Source organism: Malaclemys terrapin, chromosome 11 (genome assembly GCF_027887155.1).
Source record: "Malaclemys terrapin pileata isolate rMalTer1 chromosome 11, rMalTer1.hap1, whole genome shotgun sequence".
Classification (NCBI taxonomy): Eukaryota; Metazoa; Chordata; order Testudines; family Emydidae; genus Malaclemys; species Malaclemys terrapin.
This window is the reverse complement of record NC_071515.1, coordinates 54,960,423-54,987,262: the sequence shown is the minus strand read 5'-3', so window position 1 is coordinate 54,987,262 and position 26,840 is coordinate 54,960,423. Positions and strand designations below refer to the sequence as shown.

Sequence of the window (26,840 nt, the reverse complement as noted above, 5' to 3'; positions counted from 1 at the left end):
TGGAACATTGTTTAGCATAAAGTAGTTAACACATTTCAAGGGACCATTCAAGGCTAAGTGGTCTATTAACACCCCTGTTAATGGAAGGGGTGGGGAGTTCCAAAGAGGATGGCACTAGGATGTTCTCAGTGGTGGCAGATGACAGAAGTAGTAATGGTCTCAAGTTGCAGTGGGGGAGGTCTAGGTTGGATATTAGAAAAAAACCTATTTCACTAAGAGGGTGGTGAAGCATTGGAATGGGTTACCTAGGGAGGTGGTGGAATCTCCATTCTTAGTGGTTTTTAAGGCCCGGCTTGACAAAGCCCTGGCTGGGATGATTTAGTAGGAGTTGGTCCTGCTTTGAGCAGGAGGGTTGGACTAGATGACCTCCTGAGGTCTTTCAACCCTAATCTTCTTCTATGATTCTAAGAGGACTGATAGGTCAGATACTGAGTGATTGCTTTATGAAAAGTGTTCACCCACAGATGATGTGGGGTTTTTGTTTTTCCCCTACAACAGTTCATTCAAGAGCATAGCGATTGGTTTCACCCACATAGTTGTTATGGGAGCATTTAGTGCACTGGATGAGGTACACCACATACGATAGGCATTTGTAGGACCCATGAACCTTGAAAGGTGTGTTGTGGAGGATGTTGATCATTGTAATAGTGGAGATAGGTCAGCAGGTTTTGCATCTGTTGTGGCAGAATCTGGGGCTGCTTTGAGTTAGTGTGTCCTGATCTGTGGGATGGGGCACCAGAATGGAGGGACCAAGGGGCCATGGCCCTGTCACTTTGAAAATGGATAGGCATGGCCTGTCCACTTTTTGCCCAGGCCTGGCTCCTTGCCCCCCCTCTTTCCTCTGAGGCCCTGCACCCCAGCCAAGCTAGAAGCTGGAGCCTGGCCTGGGTAAGAGTGGCCTGGGGAGCCTAAGCAGCTGTGGGGAGCTATGGACCCACCCTCTGCCCAGGGTTGGGGAGCGCCCCCCCAAGAACAGCCCCCTGGCAGTGTCCCTGCCTCCCCACAGCTGTCTGGGTGGCTTTTACCATGGTCCAGCTGCTGCTCTTCAGTCCCACCACGAGGCCAGACTAGAAGCTGGAGCTGGGCTGGGGTAAGAGCCGCACAGGCAGCTGTAAGGAGCCACAGACCTTCCACCTGCTCCTCCCCCTCCCCCACCCCCTTCCTTTTAGGCAGGATCTGTTACTCTACTGTGGGAAGCTTGCTTCTGGTAAGGAAGAGGTTGGAGGGTTGTTTGAAGGCCAAAAGAGGGGTTTTAGGAAAGATTTATTTCAGGATGGTGTCCCCATTGCATATGGGTTGTAGTTTGATGATTCCTGAAAAAAGCAAAGACAAGACAGGACACCATATAACCTATGGGTGAATGCTTTTCACAAAGCAACTCTGACTTATCAATCCTCATCTTTAAAGGAAATCTGCACCCTTTCCAAAGATGAGCATGGGATCTTAAATTCATAACTTTACTAAACAGTAAAAACTAGACTGAATAGACACTGGATTTATGGCTTATAAACAACCATCTATAACCCAGTAACACCCCCCTACAGGTCCCTTTCTCCTCTCCTCCCCCCCTTCCGAGATGTAACAGGCATCTTCACCTTGAAATGTGTGTTAACTACTTATGCTAAACAATGTGTTCTGCCTCTTATTTAGCTGTGACACTTAGTACCTTTCCAGACCTGAAGAACAGCTGTGTACATGTGAAAGCTTGTTTCTCTCACCAATAGAAGTTGGTCCAATAAAAGATTACCTCGTTCACCTTGTCTTTAATATTTTAGAGCACCATTCACCCCCAAAGAATCCAAAAGTGTGTGTTAATAAACCCTGCAAGTTGCTTATACGGGAATAATTTTATCCACTACTGCAATGCAGCCATCTTTGGGATGGAACTGAAACTTTTAAGGGCAAAGAAACATGACCACAATATCAAAGGGGTAGCCGTGTTAGTCTGGATCTGTAAAAGCAGCAAAGAATCCTCTGGCACCTTATAGACTAACAGACGTATAGGAGCATGAGCTTTCGTGGGTGAATACCCACTTCTTTGGATGGCCTGTCCACCACAATAAGAGGCAATATCAAGCATATTTAATCGATCCCGTAACAGATGCCAAAAATGCCCAGAAGAAGGGGCTAAAACCAGGTACTAAAGGGCTTTGTAATGTAGCCAAGAAGAGCATAACAAGATCCAATGGCTGAAAGCTGAAGCCAGAGAAATTCAAATTAGAAATAAGGCACTTTTCCTAAAAGATATCAAGGCAAGAGGTAGATTCTCTATCAGTGTCTTCAAATGAAGATTGTTTAAAGCATATTTTCAGAAAAGACACAAACAAATAATTGAACTGGATACAGGGGTAACTGGGTGAAATGTAATAGTCTAGCCTGATCATGTGAAATTTATAGGCCATCTAGTGATTAGATCTGGCCTTAAACTTTATTAATTTAATATCTGTTCTTCATACAAAGTGCCAGGGGTTCTTTAATGGCCAGAAAAACAGGACCTCTAAGTTTCTTTTGAAAGACAGCACAAATTACCCTGTGGTTCTAATGCTATTCTGGGGCATTCAATAGTTCAAAGTGCTATAAAGTCACTAGCACCATTACAGTTCCCAAATTTGTTTTCCCATCCATGTGCTGCTCAGTACCTAATTGCCTTGGGCTGTGTTATATCGGTCAGTTTCAGATGGTGAAATACAGCTAAAGATATACACATGTTAACCAGCTTATTAAACAAAGTTCAAGGTTTAATTCACAATACAAGCTATATTATATGTACAGTCTCTCTGGGACACATGATCAGTATAAACTTCATTCCCTCTCAAGGGAACTTAAATTCAAGCACTACCTGCTCAGCATTATTTCAGATGGCACATGATTCACTATTCACATGATGCATCATATCATCCTTTACTCAGATTAATAAAATTACTTGAAAGTGGGCTCAGCCACTGGTCTGCTGACCAATATTGTTCTATTTGACAATGCCTAGCACAATGGGGACAGGGTTACTAGGAGCTATGATAATACAAACAGTTATAATCTGACTTTCTAAAAACTAGAGAGGTCTTAACTTTGAAGCAAAAAGAGAAAACATATGCTATTTCACATTTTATTTCTTTCCTAAATACTGAACACCAAAAACAAACAGGATGGTAAAGACAAAAAACACTATTTTAAACCACAGCAATTTAGTAAATTTATAAATTTTAACCTTTTCAAAACACTTCAGTGAGACAAGTTAATTACTTCATTATTACCACCTTTGTTTCAAGTTACCTGAACATTCTTATTCCATTTCTGTATGAAAGGCTTGTATAGAAACTCTGCAGGTAGATATAACTGTTCTTTAAATATTCTAAGATATTGTTTAAAATCAAATGAATTCATCAAATATATCTGTCGGTGGGAGAACCTTGACTTCACTCTCTTTTCCAGGAGTTCCAGAATATCCTTGTAAAAACAAAAATGGAGATATTCAGTGAAACAGTCTAAGATGAAAGTACAAACAGCATAAATAAAAAAACTGGATTAACAACATTTTGTTTGAATAATATAAAGCATTAGTAACAAACTTGCTAATTTGTAATATAATTGACAATGTTCCTTTTAAATGCCCAACTACAAGCTATTTACGTAAGTCACAGTAATTAGTGGCTGGGATACACAGTAATTTTTCCATAGATTAAGTAAATATTTCAATTACTTTGGGTTGTATTCAAGATACTTCAGCCACTGTACCAGGGCCATAAACATGTGTAGGTTGGCGGCTGTCATTTCACACGTCTTTTGGAAGGCTGAACCTGATCTGGCCAGAAAAATTTCCAAGAGCCAACATTTCTCTTTTAGAAGAGTAATTCTCATGTACCACACAAATATTAGGCTGCTTTTGAGCAGGAAGAATAATCTGATTTTTCTCTAGAGAGGTAACAAATAAGAGAAAATTGGCATTTGTCTATTAAAAGAAAAATTTAATACTGCTTCCCTATTACAGTGACATTTGAGTCAGAGAAGGATTACTTTGTTTCCAGTCTTTTTACTTTCCCTGAAATCAGGAAGGTTTAGGCTTGGTTAAAAATGCATGAAAACATCTCCCGAAAGAGAATGAAATCAAAACAAATTAAAAGTACAGTAGTAATAGGACAAAACCACAATCTTTTGGACAATCTGATGACCCACTGTATATCGGCCTCCAATTCCCATGAAATCTAATGAGACTCTAAAAGAGATGGAAGATTTTTATAAAAAGGCTGATTTTAAACAGATGTTGCTCCTGAATCCAATTAAGATAAGTCACTGATAGAAAGTGTAATGGACTCTGGAAACAGTAACCTTTATAACAGAAGAGATTCTGTACATTAATAGGTCTAATATTAACGTGCCCATTAGACAGTGCCTCAAAACAAAAATCAGAAGCACCCTAAACTTGTTCTATTGCAGGCCCACTGTTTTTTGAGACAGTCTCCCCTTCCTTTTCTTGTGACCTAGTCATCTTTAACTGTTGCTTTAAGAGTATTGAAAAAAAATTAAAACCTTTAATATTTTTCTAGATTGTTAATGTTATGATCACATGAGTGTTTGATTGAATAGTTGTTTAACCAGCTTTTTAAATACACATGTAGTTTGTATTCCATGAAGACATACTGTATTGTAGGAATTCAGAGACTTAGTGTTTAATGATAATGCAAGACTGCTGTATAGTTTACAAAGTGAATGCAAGAAAAGCCTGAAAGATTTTACTCTACTCCCCGCCCCTTCCCAAAATTAGTCTAGATCAGAAGTCTCTTTTGTTAGTATGGCAGTGTTATAGCAGCAGTTATTGGTGAAAAAGGTTTGCTTTTTAAAAAGCGTTTGTCATATTTCATAGTGTGGTAGGAAGATAGAGTAGAAACTTGGATCAAACTACACTTGCTCATTAGTGAACAAGGAAAGAAAGAGACTAGCACCCTCTAGAACAAAAGATAGGTAACAATGTTAATCCTGATATTATTTTAGATGGAAAACTAATGAGAAATGGATTAACATGGCTCCTGCAAAGTAGTAAAAGAAGTCCAAGTTTACCCTCGTCTCAGGAATGTAACCATTTTTAAGTAGTAAAATTGAAGCTAACAGGGAACAAAAAAAGCAGAGATCCCAAAAGCCTAATTACATAACGAGGAAAGCCTGAAGATTGACAGCTGACAATTACTACTATTGAGTTTGTGGCCACATACTGTATGTAATCCCCGCAAAATTTAGTTTGTCTTACTTTTTAGTAGTTCTTAATATTATAAAACAACTATCAAAACAAAAATGTAATACTGGGTAATGCTTATCGTTATCCTGTGTTCCCCTATGTCTTAAGAGTGTTGAAGTTTATATATAGTTTTTCTTTAATTATCTGAAATGAAAGGGCATTCTTCTTTGATGGTGTCAATGTGGTTTGAGGTCATTTCTAGTGCTTATTCTAAATCTTTTTTGTGGGGGACACCAGTGATAAGTTGGTTACTATACCCTGAAGATGACCCTGTCCTCAATTCCATCTTTAAGTCTAGACATAGGCAACACACACATTAAGTGGGGTGACCACTGCTTTTCCTCCTGAAGTACAGTCTGGTTAAGACATAGGAGAAATTGACATAGCATTGACATTGTTTCTATGGCATTAGCTTTAATAGCTTATTGTGTTGTCCTTCTCTTTTTATAACTTTTGGTACATGTTTTGGTGAGATGCTTAATCTTTAAGACAGATATGGATTATTCCAAGATACAGGAAAAATTTGCTTCCTATTAAATCTGAAAGAACCTCCTTCATTTTCTTAGTAAGAAAGGAATATGCTCCAGTAACCTGTTTTCCTACTTCTGTTCCCATTTGCTCTGAATATGTAGCATTTCGTGTCACTTATTTTGTATCTGTACTGGAATCAATTTTTAAAGTAAGCCAATATAACACTAGGTAAGGGGGAGAAGTTTCCAAAATTAGCAGAATTGTCTCCTTAAGGCATGAGTCTTAATAAAAATATGAAAAGCATATGAAACATTACAGATGTCAGCAACATAAGCTCTATAAAACAAAAAACCCAAACTTCTTACTTGTCTGCATGTAAGTCCAATAACCGTTACTGGAGTCTGTGCTGACTGGGATATATCAAAAAGGTTATACAGTAATGTCTGGTTCTTGTGATGAACAAAGAGGTCAAATTCATCCAGTATAAACAGCACTGGACAACTGCTATCTCGGTCACCTAAGACAGGCATTAAAACAGTCAGTATTAGTGAACTGGTAAGTACATGACTATTAGACTTCTTACCATTGCAGCACTTTTGTTCTAGTGTGCCCTCAAGTTTTTAACCTGTTTATAAAATCTTTGCTAATTCATAAGCCCCCCCCCCCCCCCATCTCACATATATTTGCTACACACCAGGATTATTGAGGATTATTTAGCTGAAAGTACTGCGGAGGTTAAATTAGCTTGTCAAGATATTTTTTGGTTGCAAATAAAAACCAAAGTGAAAATGACAGACAGTTAAGACACCCATTTATCATTTTAATATTTTAAAAGGCTATATCAATTCTCACCATGGGCAGACTGATAACAGCATTGCAAAAATCTACACAGACATCCACCTGAATGCATAGCAAATATCTGCTTTGGTAGGATGAACAATAAAACCTGCAAAATCTGACTGCATTCTGTTGGGGGGAGGGGCAAGGCGGTGTGAAGGAGACCAAAAATAAATAAATAAAAATAATAGTAACTGTTAAAAACCAACAGGAAACAGTTTAATACTATTTCCAGATTTTTTTTTTAAACCTGCCATGATTAGCCATTCAATAAATAGTAGGAAAAAGTCTTTAGTGCTGCTCCTGTAAATTAAGCTTAAGTATTTGATCCAAATATCACAACGCTTAATATGACCACAGTACTGTTCGTGCTATTGATTTTGCAACCAAGGTTCGTTCTCATGCGGAAGTGCCTTGTACTATGGTCTAGAGCAGTAGTCACCAACCCATTGATTGCAATCGACTAGTCGATCCTAGAGCATCTCCCAGTTGATAGTGATCTCCGGTGGTGCAGTGTGGCTGCTGCTAAGGCACCATCCCTGCCTACCCCGGCCCCACGGGTTCTCCCTCTGCGCACAGCTTCTGCCTGCGAGCACCGTCCCCATAGCCCCGATTGGTTGGGAGAGCTGTGGGGACAGTGCTTGCAGAGAGGGGCAACACACAGAGCACACTGGCCCCTTCCGGGAGCGGTGTGGGGTCGGGTAGGCAGGAAGCCTGTCCTACCTCCGGTGGCTCCCAGTTGGCAGCAAGCGCAGCGAGGCTAAGTGTTGCCCGGCAGGAGCCTGCATCCTAATCCCCTCCTGGAGCCAGCACCCCATACCCACTCCTACACCCCAAGCCCCACCCTGACCCCCCTCCGAGAACCAGCACCCCAAACCCCAGCCCTAACCCTCTCCTAGAGCCAGCATCCTGTACCCCCTCCTGTAGCCCAACCCCCTGCCCTAACCCCCCTCCCCCCAGAGCCCACACCCAACACTCTGCCCCAGCTCAGAGTCCCCTCCTGCACCCAAACTCCCTCCTAGAGCTTGCACCCCTCACCCACTCCTGCACCCCAACCTCAGCCCAGAGCCCCCTCCCACACTGCAAACCCCTCAGCTCCAGCTCAAAGCCTGCACCCCCTCCTGAACCCCAACCTGGTGAAAGTGAGTGAGGGTGGGGGAGAGCAAGTGACAGAGTGGGGGGAATGGAGTGAGCAGGGCAGGGCTTTGGGGAAGGGGCAGGGTAGATCCTGGGTTGCCTTTAGATTCAAAAAGTGATCTTGGACATAAAAAGGTTGGAGACCACTGATCTACAGTGTGAGGTAATCTTTGATTTCTCTACAGCATTTGGGTGAAAGTTTGTTAAAACTCACCTGGGGTTTAAAGTCTTATACAAAATATTTACCTTTCTTTAAAGCGTCAAGAAGAAATGCAAGGTTTTCAGCAAAACTGCCCTAAAGGAAAGGAAGTCAAAACTATATCAATGTAGGATAGGAAGGACCACAAAGGTAATTTAGTCCATTCCCTTGTGCTGAGGCAGAATCAAGTATAACTAGACCCAACCGTAACAGGTGGCTGTCTAATTTGTTCTTAAAAATCTCCAATGAGGGTCCCTTGGTAATCTATTCCAGAATAGAACTATCCTTATAGTTAGAAAGCACGAATATTTAGGCTAAATCTCCCTTGCTGCAGATTAAGCCCATTTTGTCTTGGTTTGCCTTCAGTGGACATGGGAAACAAATCTATCACCCATCTTTCTAACAACATTTTACACAGTTCAAGGCTGTCCAAGCCGCCCCGCCCCCCAAGACTAAACATGCAGAGTTTTGTTTTTTAAAACTTTCCTCATAGGTCATGTTTTCTAAGCCTTCTGTCCTTTTTGTTACTCTCCAATTTATCCACATCTTTAAATGTGGTGCCCAAAACAATACTCCAGCTGAGGCCTCACCAGTGCCAAGTAGAGAAGAACAACTGTGTCCTGTATCTTACATCTGATACTTTTGTTAATACACCCCAGAACATTAGCCTTTTTTACAACTATCACATTGACTCATGTTCAAAATGTGTGATCCACTATTCTCCCCCAGATCCTTTTTTGCAATACTACTGCCTAGCCAGTTATTCCCCATTTGATTTTTCCTTCCAAAGTGTAGTACTTTGCACTTGTCATTACTGAATTTCATCTGGTTCATTTCACACTTCTCTAATTTATCAAATTCATTCTGAATTCTGATCATGTCTTTCAAAAGTACATGGTAGATTTCCAAGGTTACCCTTAAAAACAGAAAACTTCATAAGTTCAGACTACAAGAAAGTTAATCTTTTAAAAACTGTTTTGAAATGAAGCTATCTTTTAAGTTCTATGTAATAAGGAATAACTGCTTACAACATTACATGTTGTATAGCCATCTTCTTCTAAGCAGGAGACAAAAAACCTAACAACTGTTGTTCCTTCATAAGGACTAGTTCCATCCACCTTTTACTGCATGAAAGCTGAAAAGATTTACCCCAACAGAAAGATGCAAGAATGAAGTGAAGTAGGATAGAGAGAAAGAAAATTACAATAAACCAACTTGCAGCAGAACCTCACAGTTACAAACACCTCAGGAATGAAAGTCGTTTGTAATGGAAATGTTTGTATCACTGAACAAAACGTTATGGTTGTTCTTTCAAAAGTTTATAACTGAAGATTGACTTAATACAGCTTTGAAACTTTACTATGCAAAAGAAAAATGCTGCTTTGTTTTTTTCAGTAGTTTGTTTAACACAGTTCGGAAAGAGAGGTGTGGTTGACTGGTCAGTTCGTAACTCTGGTGTTCATAACTCTGAGGTTCTACATACTAAGCAGTTTTCCTTTGTCTCTTCCTCCTCATACTACAAACATAAAATATTAAAATTATAAATTCCTTGACCTAAGTAGATTTTACTTAATTAGCAACACGTGCACGTTTGGCATGCAGTTTTCAAATCAGTTGTACCACAGGGACTGCAGGAACATAATACTTTCCAAAATATAGTCAAAGAGATGAATTGCTGGAAAAGGTGCTCTATCCCATTGCCACCCCTCCCCTTCCCTCACCTCCTTTCTTTCTTCCAGGGCACAAAATTGTGAAGGGGTAGAAAACAGATTATGGCAGCAGCGTTCAGGTGGAATGTCCAGTTACTCCTGGAGGAATTCGCACCCACTGTGTAATGCAGAATTTGCACAGAAATTAATGTTCTGTGTAGAATTTCCCCCCCCCTCCCACAAGAAATGGGCTGCAGAGCTGCTGGACACCATTAGGGGACTGCTGGGCTTGGGGGGGGGTAGGGTGTCTGGGCTGGGAGAGAAGGGGGTAGAGAAACAGGAACCGTGTTGGAGGGGTTTCTTTAACCCTTTACTCCTGAGGAAAATTTTTTTGTCTGTATTGTTACAGACATAGTTGCTGACAGGTATTTTAAAATAAACTACCAAAATAAATTGAAATTGGCATGATTATATAGTGTTATTTTGACAGATAAACATGCAGGATTTTGCAGAATTTTAAAATATTGTGTGCAGAATTTTTAATTTTTTGACACAGAATTAACTCAGGAGTAATCCAGTGAAACGAATATGGGTGAGAACTAAAAACAAACAAACAAACAAACAACTTAGCACAAGGACAAGACTATAACAAGAAAAGAAGGTCTCTTCCATTTAGTTACAGGTTAAATCAACAGGGTTAAGTTAATGCAAGTCACGGGGAAGGTGTATAGGAGGAGGGTGGGAGCAATCCTAGAAGGGAGTAAATTGCCATGTGTAGGGGGAGGGATTGGATGGTTTCTTAGCCCAAGGCTGGTGTATTAATGGTCTTTTCCCTCCAATGTGGATGAAGAATGGGATTTTATTTCTCTCGTTCTCTTGTCCAGTCCTTTTGCACTAATTGTTTTTACTTATTATGCAGGGAACAAAAACGGACTAGAAGTACAGTGGAGAGGCTAAAGCTGTAGTGTCCCTGCTGAGGAGGCAAAGAAAAAATTAGGAAGGAGGGTTGAACAAGTCCTTAGGTTGAGTTAATGACTGAGGTCTTTTTGCCTCCTGCTTCCTGGTAGGTGCAGTTGTAGAACTTGATATAATGGTGTTTTATTTCAAGTAAGTGGAAAAAGAAAGATGGGCAATGTTGCAATTGCTGTGTGTGCTAACATTAAATACTTTTGCTTTGGGCTCTTCCCACTATATATTACTCCTGTCACGAAAACTGCCTTGTGTTGGGGCGGGGAGGGGAATTCTTTTTCTGAGATTCATAGATCATTTAGGTTAAGATACTCACTCACTAGTAAGGATACTAGTGTCAGAGCAAGAAACAGACAAATTAAGAAGGGTTTCCTAAAGGCAATATAGCCCAACAACAAGCTCACATATTTGGAAAAAGTTCTCTAACAAATAATCTTAACTTGTTTACTTACTGCCTCTCCCCCTCCCCTCCCCCCCATCCCTAGTCACCCGAGAGAAGAAACTTATGGGCTTTAAAACTGATTAAGGGGGAGAACATTTCCAAGGCTGGAGCCCTTTATGGATTCCCAACCTCTTACCTTACTTCCCACCATATAAATTGGATTTCCATCCTTGGGAATTATAGTGGCACATGATTAAGTATGCAGCCTTGCCAATCTCAAGTGGCCCATCAGGAGGGATAGTGAGATGATCCTCTGACTGATCTTCTATTATGTCATTATATACTAGAAGACAGACCTTGGAGCACACACACTGAACAGGCCACCAGAGCAGCTCAGAAAGCAAGAGTATCACTGACTGAAGGAAGATAGCTGCAGTCTACAATTTGAGGCATTATTTCAATTGTTCAATTTACATTGCTCTGATATTCTAATGTATTAGGAAAAATGGCTTTCCTGTGTAAACAAAATGCATTCAGCTGAATATCTACACAAGATGAAAGTGCTTAGAGTATGTCTATGCAGCAGCTGAGAGGATGCTTCCCAGTAGAGGTAGACAGACACATGCTAGCTCTGCTCAAACTAGTGCACTAAAAATAATGTGGTTGTTACTGCACAGATGGCAAGCTCAGGCTTGCCACTCAAGTAGAAGCCCGCCCAAACCCCTGGGTCTGTACACATGTGGATAGCCCAAGCCACCACCTGTGCAGCTATATCTATATTGTGGTTTTTAGCATGCTAGCTTGGGCCAAGCTACTGTTTGCCTTTTTGCTGGAAGACATAACCAACTGCAGTGTAAATATACCCTTAAGGGCCAATACTTCCAGAGGAACTCATCTAATAGACACAATCTAGGCTATGGGCAAGGAACAGGGGAACTTCTAAAAATGAAGAAACAAACAAGTTATAGTAACTGGGCTTAAGCACAAAGCAAGTATGCTAATGAACCTTGGGGAAACCAACCTGTAAGAATGTTTGTGACTAGCAAAGGACAAAGATTTGTTGAAACTCTGTCACTTGTCCTTTCTGGGACACAATGTGGACTCATGGGCAGAGAAGTTGAGACTGCAGGAGACTGCAAGACTGAGATTGTATTGATCAAAGGGCTGGACATTTTAAAGTGCCCCCCTAGCTAAGTTTTAACCGTTTTGAGACCCCACAAATACTAGGTCAAAAGCCAGGAATCTACCACACTATCTTGTCTCCCTTAAGGTCAGAAGATAAGGGGCTTTTTTCTCCTCTGTAAGGCACCCGGCAGACCTCAAACCCACTGTCATCATCCAATTCAGAATTTAAAGCCAAGCTTACTAGAAAGTAGTAAACTACAGTTTAACATGCTTCAGACTAATACTGCTAAAAATATTGCTAGTTGGTCAACAAATTTAAAATTCTTAGTAAGTTATTGATCAATCCTTTATTTGTAAATAAATATTGTAGCTGATATTATCCAGAGCTCCAGTCTGTTAGTGGCAATACATTTGGAACTATCAATTCTCAACTCCACGCCTCATCTAGTTAGAGGTTTTAAGACCGTCTTTTCATTATTTTGTGATGGAAATAGTTAAAATTTCTGATTAAAAAGATTTTTTTCAGAAAAACAAGTTAACTGCATAAAAGTTACTATATATTGAGTGTAATACTGTCTAAAGGGGAAGGTGACCATCTACACTAATATGGTGACCACTGTTAAAGTTGTGATAAATCTTGTATAAAGTATGCCTTGTGAGATATCATTGGAAAAAGTTATAACCTGCTGAATACTATTATCTTGTTACAATGTGTGTATCTACAGGATGTATAGAGTTATGAAATTTTGCTCTGTGTCTAACTCAAACATGTTGTAGGTCTGAGAAATGCCCACATTAGCCACCTCTTTTCTACCCCATCTCTGGGCTGGGAGTTCTGACCAGGGAAATTTTGAACAAAAAAAGGACTGAGGTCCCCAAAGTTATTTGGGCAACCCAGAGAGACCTATAGAAAAAACTAGCAAACTTAACATTCCTGCAAACAATCTGAACTATACACTAATCCAACTGTAATGTGTTTTGCCTTAAAGTGTCCACCTAGCTAAGTTTTAACCTTTTAATAACTCATTTGTTTTCTTAGTTAATAGATCTTTAGTTGCTGTAGCCAATACTTGGTAAACTATCATTTTTTGTGTAAGGTCCTGAGCATCTATTCACCTGGGTATGTGACTGGCCCCCTGGGGCTGGAAGAACCTAATGTGTGGTGATTTTTGGTTTTAATAACCTTTCACCACAGAAGTCCAGTTTGTTTGGATGGTAATATAGGCTGGAAGGTCTAAGGGGACTCCCTGTGGCTCTATATTAAGCTGGTTCAGTGATCCAGAAGCACACATTTGTTGCTGGTTTGGTTAAATCTGGATTATAGAATAAACCATCAGTGTCGGAGTGTCAACCCAGTTTGTCAGTCTGAGCTGAAACTGGCACTCAGCTGTGAACAGGTATGGTGACACTGAGCATACATTCATAAATGCTGTCTGGTATTTTTTACTGTCAAGACAGACAGAGGCTTAGGAAATACTTTAACAGGTTAACATTGTCCTTCTAATTCCATAAATCTCATATAAATGATCTTGAATACTATTGATAAATTTTGAAAAGACAATTATGAGACGAGTGAGTCAGTCCATCAGAGTTTTGCAGTAAGGCCCAAACCCATTCATTTTAGTCTGGTCAATGGCTGGAAAAAGTTACTTATCTGGTGTGGTGGTTTTTCTGAAGGGAGATCTTTGGTTTAAGTCTTAGAATGCTCATTTTTTTAAGTGGTGCCTAAAAGAGCAGCAAGAAGTTCATACTCACAAAAACTGTGTCTCCAACCACATTTTCCATTTGTAGCTGTCTTGTGATCTCCTTGAGAGCTATTTTATCATTTGTCTGTAAGAGTCCTAAAAGAAAGTGGTGATTATACATCGAAGACTAAATTACCTCTTCTCTCTTCACCCCAGTGGTCACACCATTATGCAGCCAGTGAAGAGACTTATTCCAGCAACTTTTCCCCCCAAGTGGAGCTTTCTACTATTTTTGCAGTAAGACTATCTGTACCTCTTGAAATGTTGCTTCAGACAATCTTTCATAACTGAACAATGGATAGCAGGCAAAGATTTTTATGAGAGCAAATATTTTGAAACATCTTTAAAGGCACTATGGGTTGAAATTTACAGTAAGTGAAAACCCATTACAACAAGCAAATATATAGTATTTTTAATTTAAAGGAAAGAAATATTACTTGCCATTTAGATGAACTTGCAAGAGGTTCTCCCTCACTTGCTTTACTTCCATGAGCTCTTTTAAAACATGATTTAATAACTAGAAAAAATAGCATAATTCATATTAAAATAACTCCAGTATATTTTTAAAGTTAAAAACAGTAAAATGAAGAAACAGCAAATAAAACAAGAGGATCACACATCTACTAAAATTGAAGATAATGCTTTGTGACTGAGCGAATCAAACTATTAGTCTGGGTTGAGGATATTCAAAAGAACATGAGTACTTCCTGTGTTAACTACATTCTTGACATCTAACATTTGCGTCAGAGGAAAAACATTTTCCAAGGAATTTTTCTTCAGGTTTTGAAAAAAATCTCAGTCTTTCAAATCAGATCAATGACCCCTTCTATATGGGCTCATCACTCCTTTTATCTTTAAAAAACAAAATGCAAAGATCCAGAACTTTGTGGCATAAAAGAAACTTCTTGAGGCACATGCTGTTGGCAGAAAAGATGACTGATACTGAAGAAGGACCATAAGAACACTGAAGCTGGAAATTGTGATAAGGAAGAGAAGACTTTAGGGCCTTTAACTTTACAGAGCCCCAAGACACATAATTTAGACATTTGTCTGTCACAACTATGATCACTCTGCTTACATGTTGTATCCCTTTCCTCCATCTCAGCTATTTTAAGGCTGCTCTATGCAGAGTTTTTGTACTGGCCACATTTAGCTTACTTTCAGGTCTGAAGAGTGAGCCCAATGGTAGTGAAAGACTACTACTATTTAGCACTTCAAAAAGGTAAAGTGCAGTAGACAAAACCAATGACATGTTTGTATAAGCACTTTTATATAGCGAAATGTTTGTAAATATCTCCATCACAATACCATCTGTTAAAGGACTTAAAAAAAAAAAAAAAGAAAAGAAAGGTACTTTAGTTGTTAACCATACCAATTTTTTAAATTCTTCAGCTATTTTATAGCTTACCAGTTTGAGACAATTTTTATATTACAAAAGGTGTGTTTTTTAGCCAAAAGGTTACAGTTTATAACACATATATAATATAGCCTTTTCAGCTTTGTTACTCAATTTGGTAAAACTGTAAATGCATGTACATAGCAACCACTTAAGTGTTATTCCACATATTCTGACTAAAGGCACCCTATGAACATGGTGACATGATATACGGTACAGGAGATGCATCGATTAAATATGTACGCTAATCAAGTCCTATAGCCTATCGTAGGCTCCATCAAGCCCTTCCTGATGGATAGGACTGTTCTTGTGGGACTGCAGAATTCAAGGTGTCAAATAGTTCACAAATATTCTCTTGAATTGAATGGTTTCAATATCCAAGGTATCCACAGTTCCTACAATGCCTGAAAATCATCCATGAGTAGCCACAGTGACTGCCCCATTGGGGGAGAAGAAGATTCTTGGGGATGGGAGGGAAGTTGGTGTCTCCCCCAGGTTTGTTTTGGCAGCTTGCCCAACTGCTCTTCTGGTTCTGGCAAAGGGGCCCTACTGGTGCCAAGGAGAACTGGTAATCACCTCCTCCTCATGGAGATATGTGATGGGAGGACTCTGGGACCAGTGGGATAGCAATCGCCATCAAGGGCAATAGGGCCATGATGGCATATTGTACCAGTGTTGGTCAGGTTGTGGATAGCCCATCCACTGCCAGTCTTATAAGAGACCTTAGTACTGGGCATCCTTAGGGTGGTGTTCCATCTCTCCTGTCTCCAGCAAATCCCCTCCCAAAAAGACTAGAACAGCCTGATGAGGGGTAGAACACCTCTAGGACCAGCAATGCCATCAGGCACAGTTCCTATTAAAGTCAGTAGTAATGATGTTAATGCCAGGAAGAAAGGTAAGGGTGGATCCTCAAAGGTGAACCCCTGCATCTGGAGTGGTTCCTCAGTCAGTGTTGGTACCAGAGCCAAAATCTCTGGCCTTATTGGGTGCTAGTACTCTTATCTCTGAAACAGAATGGCCTTGATGAACTACCCTTGGACTGAGTCCGCCTTTTGAGGTGGACGTTATGTCAAGCACTACTGCAAACGCAGCTCTGTGCACATACTTAATGCAGAGGGTTTTGGGTCACTGTCCTGGAGCCAGCAAAGACATCAGCGTTGAGGTCATTGGTATTGAGAACATATCGGATTGTGCCATGATTCCTTGTGCTGATTCAACTGCTTTCTTTGGTCTCTTCTCCCTGCTGAAACTGGAGGTTTCTGGGGCACTATTGGAGGAAAGCCTCCTAGGTTCCAGACAGGATGACGTTTCTTCCTCTAGATCTGATGCCACCTTCAGTGGATTGTTCCAAGAGATGCAATTTGAGACTTGTGTCCCTTGATTTCTGAGAGTGCAAGGAAAAGAAGCATTCACTGGGGATAAGAGCTTCCCCGAGGCAGAAGAGAGACAGATTGTGTTCAACGGGGTGTTAGACAGTAACACAGAACAGGATTTAAACTTTGAAGGCTTAGAGTTTGCCATATTTTAACCATTGTACAACTTTGCCCTGCTATACAGGGGTGCACAGACAGGTCTGCAGAGGGTTTTCCACATCATGTCTGGGCTATTTTGGAATGTCCAACTAAAATGAGAAACTTTATAAAGTAAACTAAGACTTGATGAGTGTTTTAGATAAAGCTGGAGCTTAGACAAAAATCCAAGTGAGTCAGACACAATCCAGGTTCCATATTGCTACCACAGGTAGTAAGAGGGAATGGAGGGAGAGCCAGGGCCACTCTGCCTTTATGCCCTTGCATTGGAGCACAAGGTACATATGCGGCCCCCATGGACACGGATAAGCAAAAGATTCTGGCCTCTCACATGGTGCACACGTGCCTACAGTGGGATCCACACTGACACCTAAGTAGAGCTGCAATGACTTCAATGGAAACAAATCTGAGTTACAGATTTTACAGGCATCAGGGAGCTTCACAGATATTTCTGTAAAGAAAGCACAAGAATGAAAGACAGTTAAAGCAAATTGAAACTTCATAAAGCACGACCTGCTTCCAATGACAAAAAAAGCCATTCGGTAGGAAACACCTCAATCTATAAAGGGAAAAGTTAGTTGAGTAGTAGGTCAAACATCAAAAGCAGCCACTCGAAGCCAGATCAGAGAAACACCACTAATGCAGCAGTACAAGTTACCTCTGTTCCTCCCTATAATGAATTAAGAGCCTATAGTTTGAGGTAAGAGAAGCCTATAATGCCTAAGGGCTGGTACATTTTGCTGGTGGGGTAGCGTAGCATTCAGAGAATTTCAAGATAAGTTTGTCAGTCACACTAGGAATTTGTTCTACTGTGTCAATGGGTGGATGCACCTTTAAAGGAAAATGGGTCTCAGCCCCAGCTGTGTCACAAGTTCACTCTCCCACAGAGGGGAGCTGTCATCCCAGAGGCCTGATCGAACCATATAAGACGAAGCCCAGGTGGACAGAGACAGACACTTCAGCAAAGAGCATGGAGAAGGTTGCAGAGTAGCAAGGCTCCTGCAGGAGACCAAGATACCAGGGGAGAGCAAGAGAAGGTTTGCCTGATGACCTCTGAGCCAGAGAAGACAAATCAGGGAGAGTTTTGGATCCCTCCTGGAGAGGGAAATGATAGAGTGGGAGTGGCTGTTTGAAGAATAGGGAAGGACTCCTGCTAGAAAGGGCTGGCAATGGCTACTGGATAAAGGGCAGATTGGAATGAAGATGCCAGAGGGAGTATGAGCTTATGTTACAGTGATGACTTTACTTTGGGGCACTGAGTGTTCTGTATTGTTTATTATTAAACCAGGCCCAACCAAGAGTATCATTATCCACAAAGCTTTCTTGTGGCTCATTTCCAAGATCCCTGAGAGAAACTGAGGCGGGGTGCATGCAGAGCTACCCTATACCACAAGGGGGCAGGCTGGAGGCAATGTTCCTATTACAGGTTTTATTGTGTACTGCACATAAAGTCTGACTGAAATATGAAATTCTTGTATTTGAACTACAGACATCTGTATATTATCATTTCCAAAAGACAGAAAGGGAAAAGTAAATAAGGTTTTTCTTTTGACCAGCCTCATGAATACATCTCAAATGCTCAAAAATAGGCATTAGCAAAACAAGATATCTTTAAAAATAAAACCCTACAAAGACAGGAAGTGACCAACAGCCAAACTCTGCCGTGGTGCAACTTCAGGGACACCAATGGAGTTGCACCCATTGACACCAGGGTCCAACTTGACCCTACATCAACTTCTATTAGGAGCTTTTACCATAGTCTTTCCTGATCCACGGGGTCCAATAATGAGTGCAGAGTTACTTTCTCCATGGATAGTAGTTCGTTTCAGCAGCTCCAGTAGATGTCTATAATGACAGTGACAATAGGTTAAAACTTCAAAGAACAGGAGTATTTGCTGTAGGTGTAGAAGAGAATTCAGAGAAGAAAAGAAGAAGCCTAATACAGGATGGCCAGTTAACTGCAGTCACAGTAACATCCACTGGGTGCAAAATGTAATACAATCCAAGATGATTAGACTCAGATTTCATAAACATTAAAAATGTGTATGTTATAAAATTATCACTAGTTCTTTACAAGTCTTCTAAATACCATGTTAGACAGCAGTATGCTATACATGGAAGGCAAATTTCAGAGAAAAAAAAATTTCATTCAGTTCTTAGCTCCTTCCTTCCAATAGGAAAGGAACTAACCTCAATTAGTATTAAGACTTTTAAAAGCAACTAACAGGTTGACAAATAGTGTTATAAAAAAGGGAGAAGGAGAAAAAATGCTTCAAAATGTGTCAGCTAAGAGACCATTAGGACAGATGTGGAATCACCGACTAAATAATTTTAACCAACTGATTACCCATACTAAGCTTCTGATGCATTCACTGAAACTCAGGAAATAGTAAGTCATTTATCACAAAGTGGTAAACTTATTCTATATTATTCTGGTATGAATATTGAACTATGGATTCTTCACACAGGTTTTTGTGTGTCACTCAAACTTCACACCAATCTAAAGTTATGGGAATGTCATTTGGAGTTCAGACAAAAATACTTGGTTAGAAATTTAACCAATTACTGAACTACTATAGTGTCTGTTCTAGATGCCCTTCCTTAAGCCAAAGAGATTTTCCTTTAGGATATTGTTACTGTATATTAAGATAATGTAAGTGATTCAGTGAAGTATTACTTTAAGACACTAAAATGGTTGTAAAGAGATTCTAGTAACTACAAGGGCTTTTTCAGTTCTCTGCCATAACTGAGGAATGAAAACTGTCCTGCTGATTTTCAGTTTTTAATCATGTTGCCTCTCCATAGCATAACACCATTAATGCCACCTTTGTTGCCATGGAGGTCATCTCCTGTGATTGGAAATTTTTTCAAAGACTCCAAAAGCATATAGAAGGGGTCCGTCCACATGAGATTTTTTTTTTTGGGGGGGGGGGGGGGAGAACAATGAGTATCAGGCTTTATATTCTACATTTCCCCCCCCCCAAAAAAAAAAAACAATTCAGTGAAGAACGTGTGCATAACATTTATTTTATTCATTATTTTAAAGTCTGTTACAATATGCATTTTATAGCAGGAACCACTAATTTTCTTACTTTTCTCTCTTCTTTCCCATTGTCAATGTAAGGGCGTTAATGTTAACTGAAAGTCTTCCATTGAGAGGGAAGAATACACTTGGAAGAAAGGAGAAACAAGTAACTCTTACTGCATCTTGGATGTCTTTCAAGAATGAGTGATCAATATTCAAAATAAATTCTTTATCAAAAGAGAAAGACAAAAGTTAACATAAGAACGGCCATACTGGGTCAGACTAAAGCCATCTAGCCCAGTATCCTGTCTTCCGACAGTGGCCAATGCCCAGTGAGATGGGGCGGCCATATTTGCACACAGTATTCAAGATGTGGGTGTACCATGGATTTATAGAGGCAATATGATATTTCCGGTTTTATAATCTATCCCTTTCTTAATTATTCCCAACATTCTGTTCACTTTGACTGAAAACATACACTCCATGTACAGTAGCAGAGAGCTATCCACAATGATTCCGAGATCTGAGTGGTAACTGCTAATTAGACCCCATGATTTTATATGTACAGTTGGGATTATGTTTTCCCCATGTGCTTTACTTTGCATTGAATTTCATCTGCCATTTTGTTACCCAGTTTTGAGAGATCCTTTTGTAGTGCTTTGCAATCTGCATGGGACTTAATTATCTTGAGTAGTTTTGTATCATCTGCAAATTTTGCCACCTCACTGTTTACCCCTTTTCCCAGATCATTTACGAACATGTTGAATAGGACTGGTCCCAGTACAGACCCCCGGGGGACACCACTATTTACCTCTCTTCATGCTATTTTTTGGAGTCCTCATTTATACTAGCAAGTGTTTCATTATTAGTTCCTGTAACAGGGTGACTCACCCCTTAAGGCTGGAGCTAGCCACTCCCTGATTACAGAATAAGCCACAGCTAGGCAAGATCAGGGTGACTGTCCTATAAAGGGTAGCAGGAGGCTGCAATGAAGGGGAGAATACTCAGGAACTAAACTGCTAGGAGTGTGCAGGTTCTAGCAGAAACTCCTTGCAGTGTTCTGACAAAGCAGGAAATGCTCCAGGCAGGAAGGCTTGGAAGAAGAAGGTACAAACCAAGGTCTCAACTTCTGGATGACTTAAACATTCAAAAATTTAAATAAACAACCTGAGAAGGGATGGGAATGGACAAAATGTGTGAGTTCCTTGAACAGCGCAAGAGGGAAACTGAGGCAGGCTGCCTATCACATGACCCTAGGCCATGAGGAGATGCACAAGAGGCAGCCAGCCTGTTTAGAGTGTAGCTAAGGATACCATATTATATTGAATCACATGGAAGTTAATAGCTAAGGGATCTAACTACATTTTAGAATAAACCTTCTCTTATTTCCTCACTATTTGACTTTTACCCCTAGATTTTCAGGCAATTATTTGTTTTAGACATTATAGCATCAACTAAGCTTTCCAAAGATGTGAGTCTGTCTTGCACAATCCCATAGGACTTCTGAGTCTGGCATCCAAGATCCTAGAGTTGCTTTGAACTCTCAAGAGACTATTCATGAATGGCAAAAGTTAAGTGATCCAAGAGGATTAAGAAACATAATAAAAGCAGAGTGTGAGATCTATTTAAGAGCTTTCCTACTAAGAATGGAATTTTACCAAACTTTCCAACCCAAAAACTTTTAGGCTTGAAACGTACATGAGAAAAATTCAGCCCAGAAGGTGATTTTCTTTTAGAAATGTATTCCTGTTTTTCATGTGTATACAACTAGTCTCTCTAATAATCTAATTTTAAAACTAAGTTTAAATGAGTTTCAAGCTCTACTAAAAAAGAGGTTTAAGAAGTTGCTTTTTTAAGTGCATTTTAAAATCACTACTTAACAGAAAAAAGATCAAAGGCATAACAAGCCCTGTATAAATCAGAATTTTCTATGTTTAACCTGAGGTCAAAATAGTAAGGAGCTGCCCATAAAGTTATGAAGTTGCTTACTCACTTGTACTGAAGTTGAACCCCGAACAGTTTTCCATTAGGGCACTGGTGACAAAATCTTTCACGTAAAATTCTTTGTACCTATTGAGATAAAGTAAGATTGGCACAAAATACTTAATGCCTGTAACATGGAGACATATATACTAGTACCCTTAGTCAACTTTGCTGGATTGGTGGAAGATTCATTAGTTATTTGTACAATAGTGACTTGGGCATCATGCAACAAGATAGACTCAAACTGGAAACGAACACTTTAGCTGTCACTAAGGACACAGAATGGAAACCAATCAGGAAACCTTCTTTAGTGACACAGAATGGAAACCAATCAGGAAACCTTCTTTAGTGACAAAGTCAGAGACCAGGAGCAGAGAGAACAAAAAGAAACTATCCAAGAGAAAAGCAGTGCTATTTCTGCAGAGCGTCGGTCTCTCATATCAGGTAGCCCTGATATTCTGTTGTTGCTTCTTTCCTCATCCCAAAAATACATAATGTAGCAGTCAGTCATTGCCACACTGGATTAAACCACTAGACCAGTGGTCCTTCTAATCCTGTATCCGGTCTCTGAAAGGTGAAGAAAACCCATTTTACACAGTTTAAAAAAAAAAATGGTTAAAGATGAAGTTTCTTCCAAAGACCTGAGGAGTGAGGGGTTATACAACAAGATAACACCCTCTTGGTATGTAATGCAGGTTAAAAGAATGTTATTCAAGCTGAAAACTGAAGCACTCAAGGTTAGAAATTGACAAATTTACAGTTGCCCGAGCAACTTAGTTCTGCCTCCTTATTCATCTACTTTGTGCAGAGATACTGTGGGGGAAAAAAAAACAGCATGGGATCATGTCATTAAAACTATATCATAATGCACACACAGCGTGACAGAATTAAGATTGCATGGACAGCCTCAAATCTACTATTTCCTAACTTTTGAGTGCTTGATTTTGCAACCGCTACAATGAAAGCTTTATTTTGGATGCAATTCCCTAGATTTCTGGGGACAAACAACGTCACACATTTATCATTGGTAGGTTTTGAAGCCTTCATCTTCAGCACTGAAGCTGAGCCTTCCAACTGCTTGAAGTACAGGACATTAGCTACCAATAGAAGGCTATTATCCCACGAGAGGGACAGGAACCTCCAATATGGAGAGGGTCAGGGACACCTCAACCCAGTTCTTCTCTCCAACTTATCCTGACACTACAACTGCTCTGGCAGCTCCCTGGCCTCCCCAGGGCAATGCATGCTGCTGCTTTGGCAGTAGCATGAACCTGACCTTAGAAAGTCCATGTCTGGCATCAAAATGCCTTTCCTCTCATCTGAAGTGAGTAGAATTGGACAGACTGAAGAAGAGTTGCTTGTTTAACTGGAGGGTTTGCTTCCCTGTGAATTTCAAAGGCCTGTTGAAAAGACTGGAAGCATTAAAGCTTCCCAAAAAACTTTCCAAGAATCTTTTATAATGGCAAGTATTAAGAACCTAAATACAAGGGAAACCACCAGCTCTCTCAGTAATATAATATATAATCCTAGTGAACCTTAGATTGATGAAAACTCAACCTTTAAAAAAAATATCCTATTAAGCTCTTAGTCATAATTTTATTTCGGAGCAATGAGTTCCACAGACTAATTACACACTATCAACTAGTATTCCCTTTTTAGCAGCAATAAGTGTGTTGCCTTTCAATTTAACTGAATGCCCCTTTGAGTCTGTATTCTGAAGAGTAAGCAGAACCACTTGATAGTGATTTACCTTCTTTAAACCAATAGTTGTGTGTCTATCATATCCCTTTATCCTTCTCTCTAACATGAGCATCCCAAGTCTTTTCACTATCCCTTCACATGAAAACCTTTTTATGTCTTCTTTTATCCCTCTTCTCTTATGGATCCTTCTATTTCTACTTACTCTTTTGAGATTGTGTCCAGAACTGAGTTTATTACTCCTAGTGATACAAAAATAAAAAAAAATAAAAAAAAAAGCAAACAAACAAACCCCACCCATGTAGCTCATCTTCAATTTTACTCCTTGACAGTCTGGCATATACCCCACCATTTCTTTCAAGCTTTCCGTTTCTGCAACACTTAAAAAGAAACTAAACATTTCTTATGTCTTTAGCTTTTTATTCTTAGTATTCAACTTCCATGCCATTTATAGGCTTTGTTTGGGTGAGTTCCCTCACTCCCAGAAGAGTATGAATATGGTTAGAAAAGTGTCTTGCAATTTAACTAAACTTCCTTGATCTTCACTTTAGCAGTATGCATAATTACTGTGACAATGTATGCTCAAGTAAGTTGCCGTCCGAGATGGAGGGAGGGAGGGAGGGAAGGAGAGAGTCTCTCTCTCCCTCTCCCCCACCCCCCCAAGAAGTTGGCTTCGTCAAGTTAGCCAAGAATGTGATCCATTTCCCATATATTCGCAGCCACCTCTCCCAAACAGCCAGCATTGACATAGAAATTGAATACAGGAGCTGCTGTGCCACTACATCTTTTGGAAGACTACTCTTCAATGATAGGGATCCTCAAACGAATACCAAGCTCTTGGTTTACAAGGCAGTTGTCATCCCCACCCTTCTCTATTTATGGGAGAACTGGGTAACCTACAGACGACATCTCAAGCAGCTGGAATGGTTCCAGCAATGCTGCCTCAGAAGGATTCTCAGTATCAGCTGGGAAGACCAACACACTAACAGTGTTCTCTCTGCAGCCAACATCAGCAGTATAGAAGCACAGGTCATGAAATACCACTCCACTGCACTGGCCACTGTGTGCATATGCCTGACACTCGCCTCCCGAAGCAAGTACTCTTCTCTCAGTTAAGTCAGGGAAGAAGGGCTCATGATGGACAGAGGAAGCGTTTTAGAGACATACTGAAAGTACATCTTAAAAAGATGTCATCGACCCAACAAACTGGGAGGACTTGGTGCAGAACAGAACAGTGGTGCCACACCATACACCAAGCCACAGCTCACTTTGAGGAGAACAGATGTGCTCATGAGACAGAGAAACGACAAAGGAGGAAAGAAAGGGCACAACACTCCAGGCAACAACTATGTCTCCTGCAAGACTGTCACTTCTGTGGGAAAATCTGAAGGGCAAGAATTGGGCTCCTCAGCCATTTAAAAACTCACCAATTAACCCCCTTGGGGGACATTATCCTCGCATCAAGGGCTAGCTGAAGAAGCAGCCAAGAATGGCACTCTGAAGAGGTCTCCTGAGGGCTTTATGCGCCTAACTTTCAGGAATGGTCTGTCTAGCAGTAGCCATGCCCACAGACAGGGACACATACTGAAAAAAGAATGTCCTACTGCAAAGAGTTAACTTTCACGTGCTTGTGGGCAATGGGGAGATACAGTTGCATATCTATAAATGTTAAGTAGTCCTAAGGATTGAGGGCTCCCCCAAGCTGACCTGAGGATCTTCATTTTGAAGGTGTGACAAAAAAGAATATGGAAGAAGGGCTGTAGAGATAGTTGAAGAAAAACTCCTAGGGCATGGACAGTGCTGGAATTATATGAATAGGCTTGAGCCACAATGAAGAGTTTCTTAAGCAATCCTTATCCAAGGATGGAAAAACTTGTAAAGCCACCCCTCCAACAGGCGTTTGGGTGAAGCAGGGGCAGCAGCACCACAATTTCTCTTGACCTTTGCTGGGCAAGATTTTGAAGGTTTGGCCAGACTTCTGAAAAGCATTCTTTTGGAATGTTTTTTGACCTATCTGTGTTTAACAGAAGATCTACAAGGAGAAGAGTAACAAGAAAGGAATCCAGTAATCTTTATGGAGGATTTCTTGAAATAAGAAAGAAGGGTCAGCAAAACCCCCAGGCAGAAGACACTCCGTTTTTTTTAAATGTCTGTCAAATTCATCCCCCAAAAGCCTAGAGAAATCAGTGGTGGGTGGAGCAGATCACTTTTAATGCCTGGTCCATCAGCAAGATAGGAGCCTTTGTGGTACCCTCCAAGATACTAACTTGCTTTCAGAGGGCTACATTAGTCATATATTAAGCCTTTTTCAAAGGTCTTCAGTATGGTTGAAGTGGTTTTAACTTTTATTCTTTTAATTTGAGAGACTTAGCCAATAGTCTTATTGGTAAAAAAAAAATTTAACCTTTTCTTTACCCTAAACATTTACATTTACCATTTGCAAGACTGACAGCTGAACACAAGCAACTTTAATATTTTTTTCCTTAGAGTCTTGTCTGAATTCCTATTTCCAACTCCCCTACAGCTGCCCCTTTAGATCACACTCCTCTCCACCTTTCCTGTCAGAGTTGAGGACTGAAAGGGAAATGGACTTCCCTGCCTTGTGTGTCTCTTTTCTAGCCCCTTACTAGTCAGGGAACAGAATATAAAGGAAGAGTAGGGTAGAGCCAAGGAATAGGGTCAGGGAGCTGAGAGGATGAGAAAACTGAAGAGCAGAGCCAACAGGGCATGAGGTAGTTCACTGGTGTGGGAGAGGAGGTGCTGAGTCTCCTAACACTGCCCCCAGTACGCTAACCCCTGCAACTCCCATCCTTTTCTCCACTTCCCACGCTCCTCAGACAGAAGGGTTACTAACTCTAGGTGATATGCAAACTAGATACAATCAACTCAGGATTGAATAAGGATTGGGAATGGTTGAGCCATTACAAACATTGAAACTATCTCCCCTTGTAAGTATTCTCACACTTCTTATCAAACTGTCTGTACTGGGCTAGCTTGATTATCACTTCACAAGTTTTTTTCCCCTCTTACTTAATTGGCCTTTCAGAGTTGGTAAGACAACTCCCACCTTTTCATGCTCTCTGTATGTGTGTATATATATCTCCTCAATATATGTTTCACTCTATATGCATCCGAAGAAGTGGGCTGTAGTCCACGAAAGCTTATGCTCTAAATTTGTTAGTCTCTAAGGTGCCACAAGTACTCCTGTTCTTTTTGCGGATACTGACTAACACGGCTGCTCCTCTGAAACCTAACTCTAGGTGCTTCCCCTCGCCTCTCCAATGTCTGATTTATGAGGTAGCAGGTCTAGCAGCTGCTGTAGATCAGACTTCCCTTGGGAGGGAAAAAAATTCAGTAGTCTCTGAAGGAAAGGTCTTATTTCACAGCTGATTGGATTGGTCTGTCAGTAACAGTGTGGAGAAAGTCCATTTGATTTGGAAATCCAGGCAGTTCAGCTGTATCCTGGGA

General features: G+C 40.4%; 1 protein-coding gene across 4 annotated transcripts in view; it reads right to left on the bottom strand.

Annotated features, from left to right (window-relative positions):
- ORC4 (origin recognition complex subunit 4) overlaps positions 1-26,840 on the bottom strand; it is a 90,623-nt gene that overhangs the window by 48,220 nt on the left and 15,563 nt on the right. For all 4 annotated transcript variants that reach the window (XR_008446687.1, XM_054044450.1, XM_054044452.1 and 1 more), the window contains exons 3-9: positions 21,685-21,761; positions 18,421-18,511; positions 14,183-14,258; positions 13,752-13,837; positions 7,919-7,967; positions 6,064-6,215; positions 3,271-3,444 (exon numbers count right to left, since the gene is read on the bottom strand). Coding sequence is in view for 3 of the 4 variants with exons in the window: in XM_054044450.1 (XP_053900425.1) it covers positions 3,271-3,444; positions 6,064-6,215; positions 7,919-7,967; positions 13,752-13,837; positions 14,183-14,258; positions 18,421-18,511; positions 21,685-21,761 (705 nt within the window). In the remaining variant the exon portion in view is untranslated. The remainder of the gene's footprint in view (positions 1-3,270; positions 3,445-6,063; positions 6,216-7,918; positions 7,968-13,751; positions 13,838-14,182; positions 14,259-18,420; positions 18,512-21,684; positions 21,762-26,840) is intronic.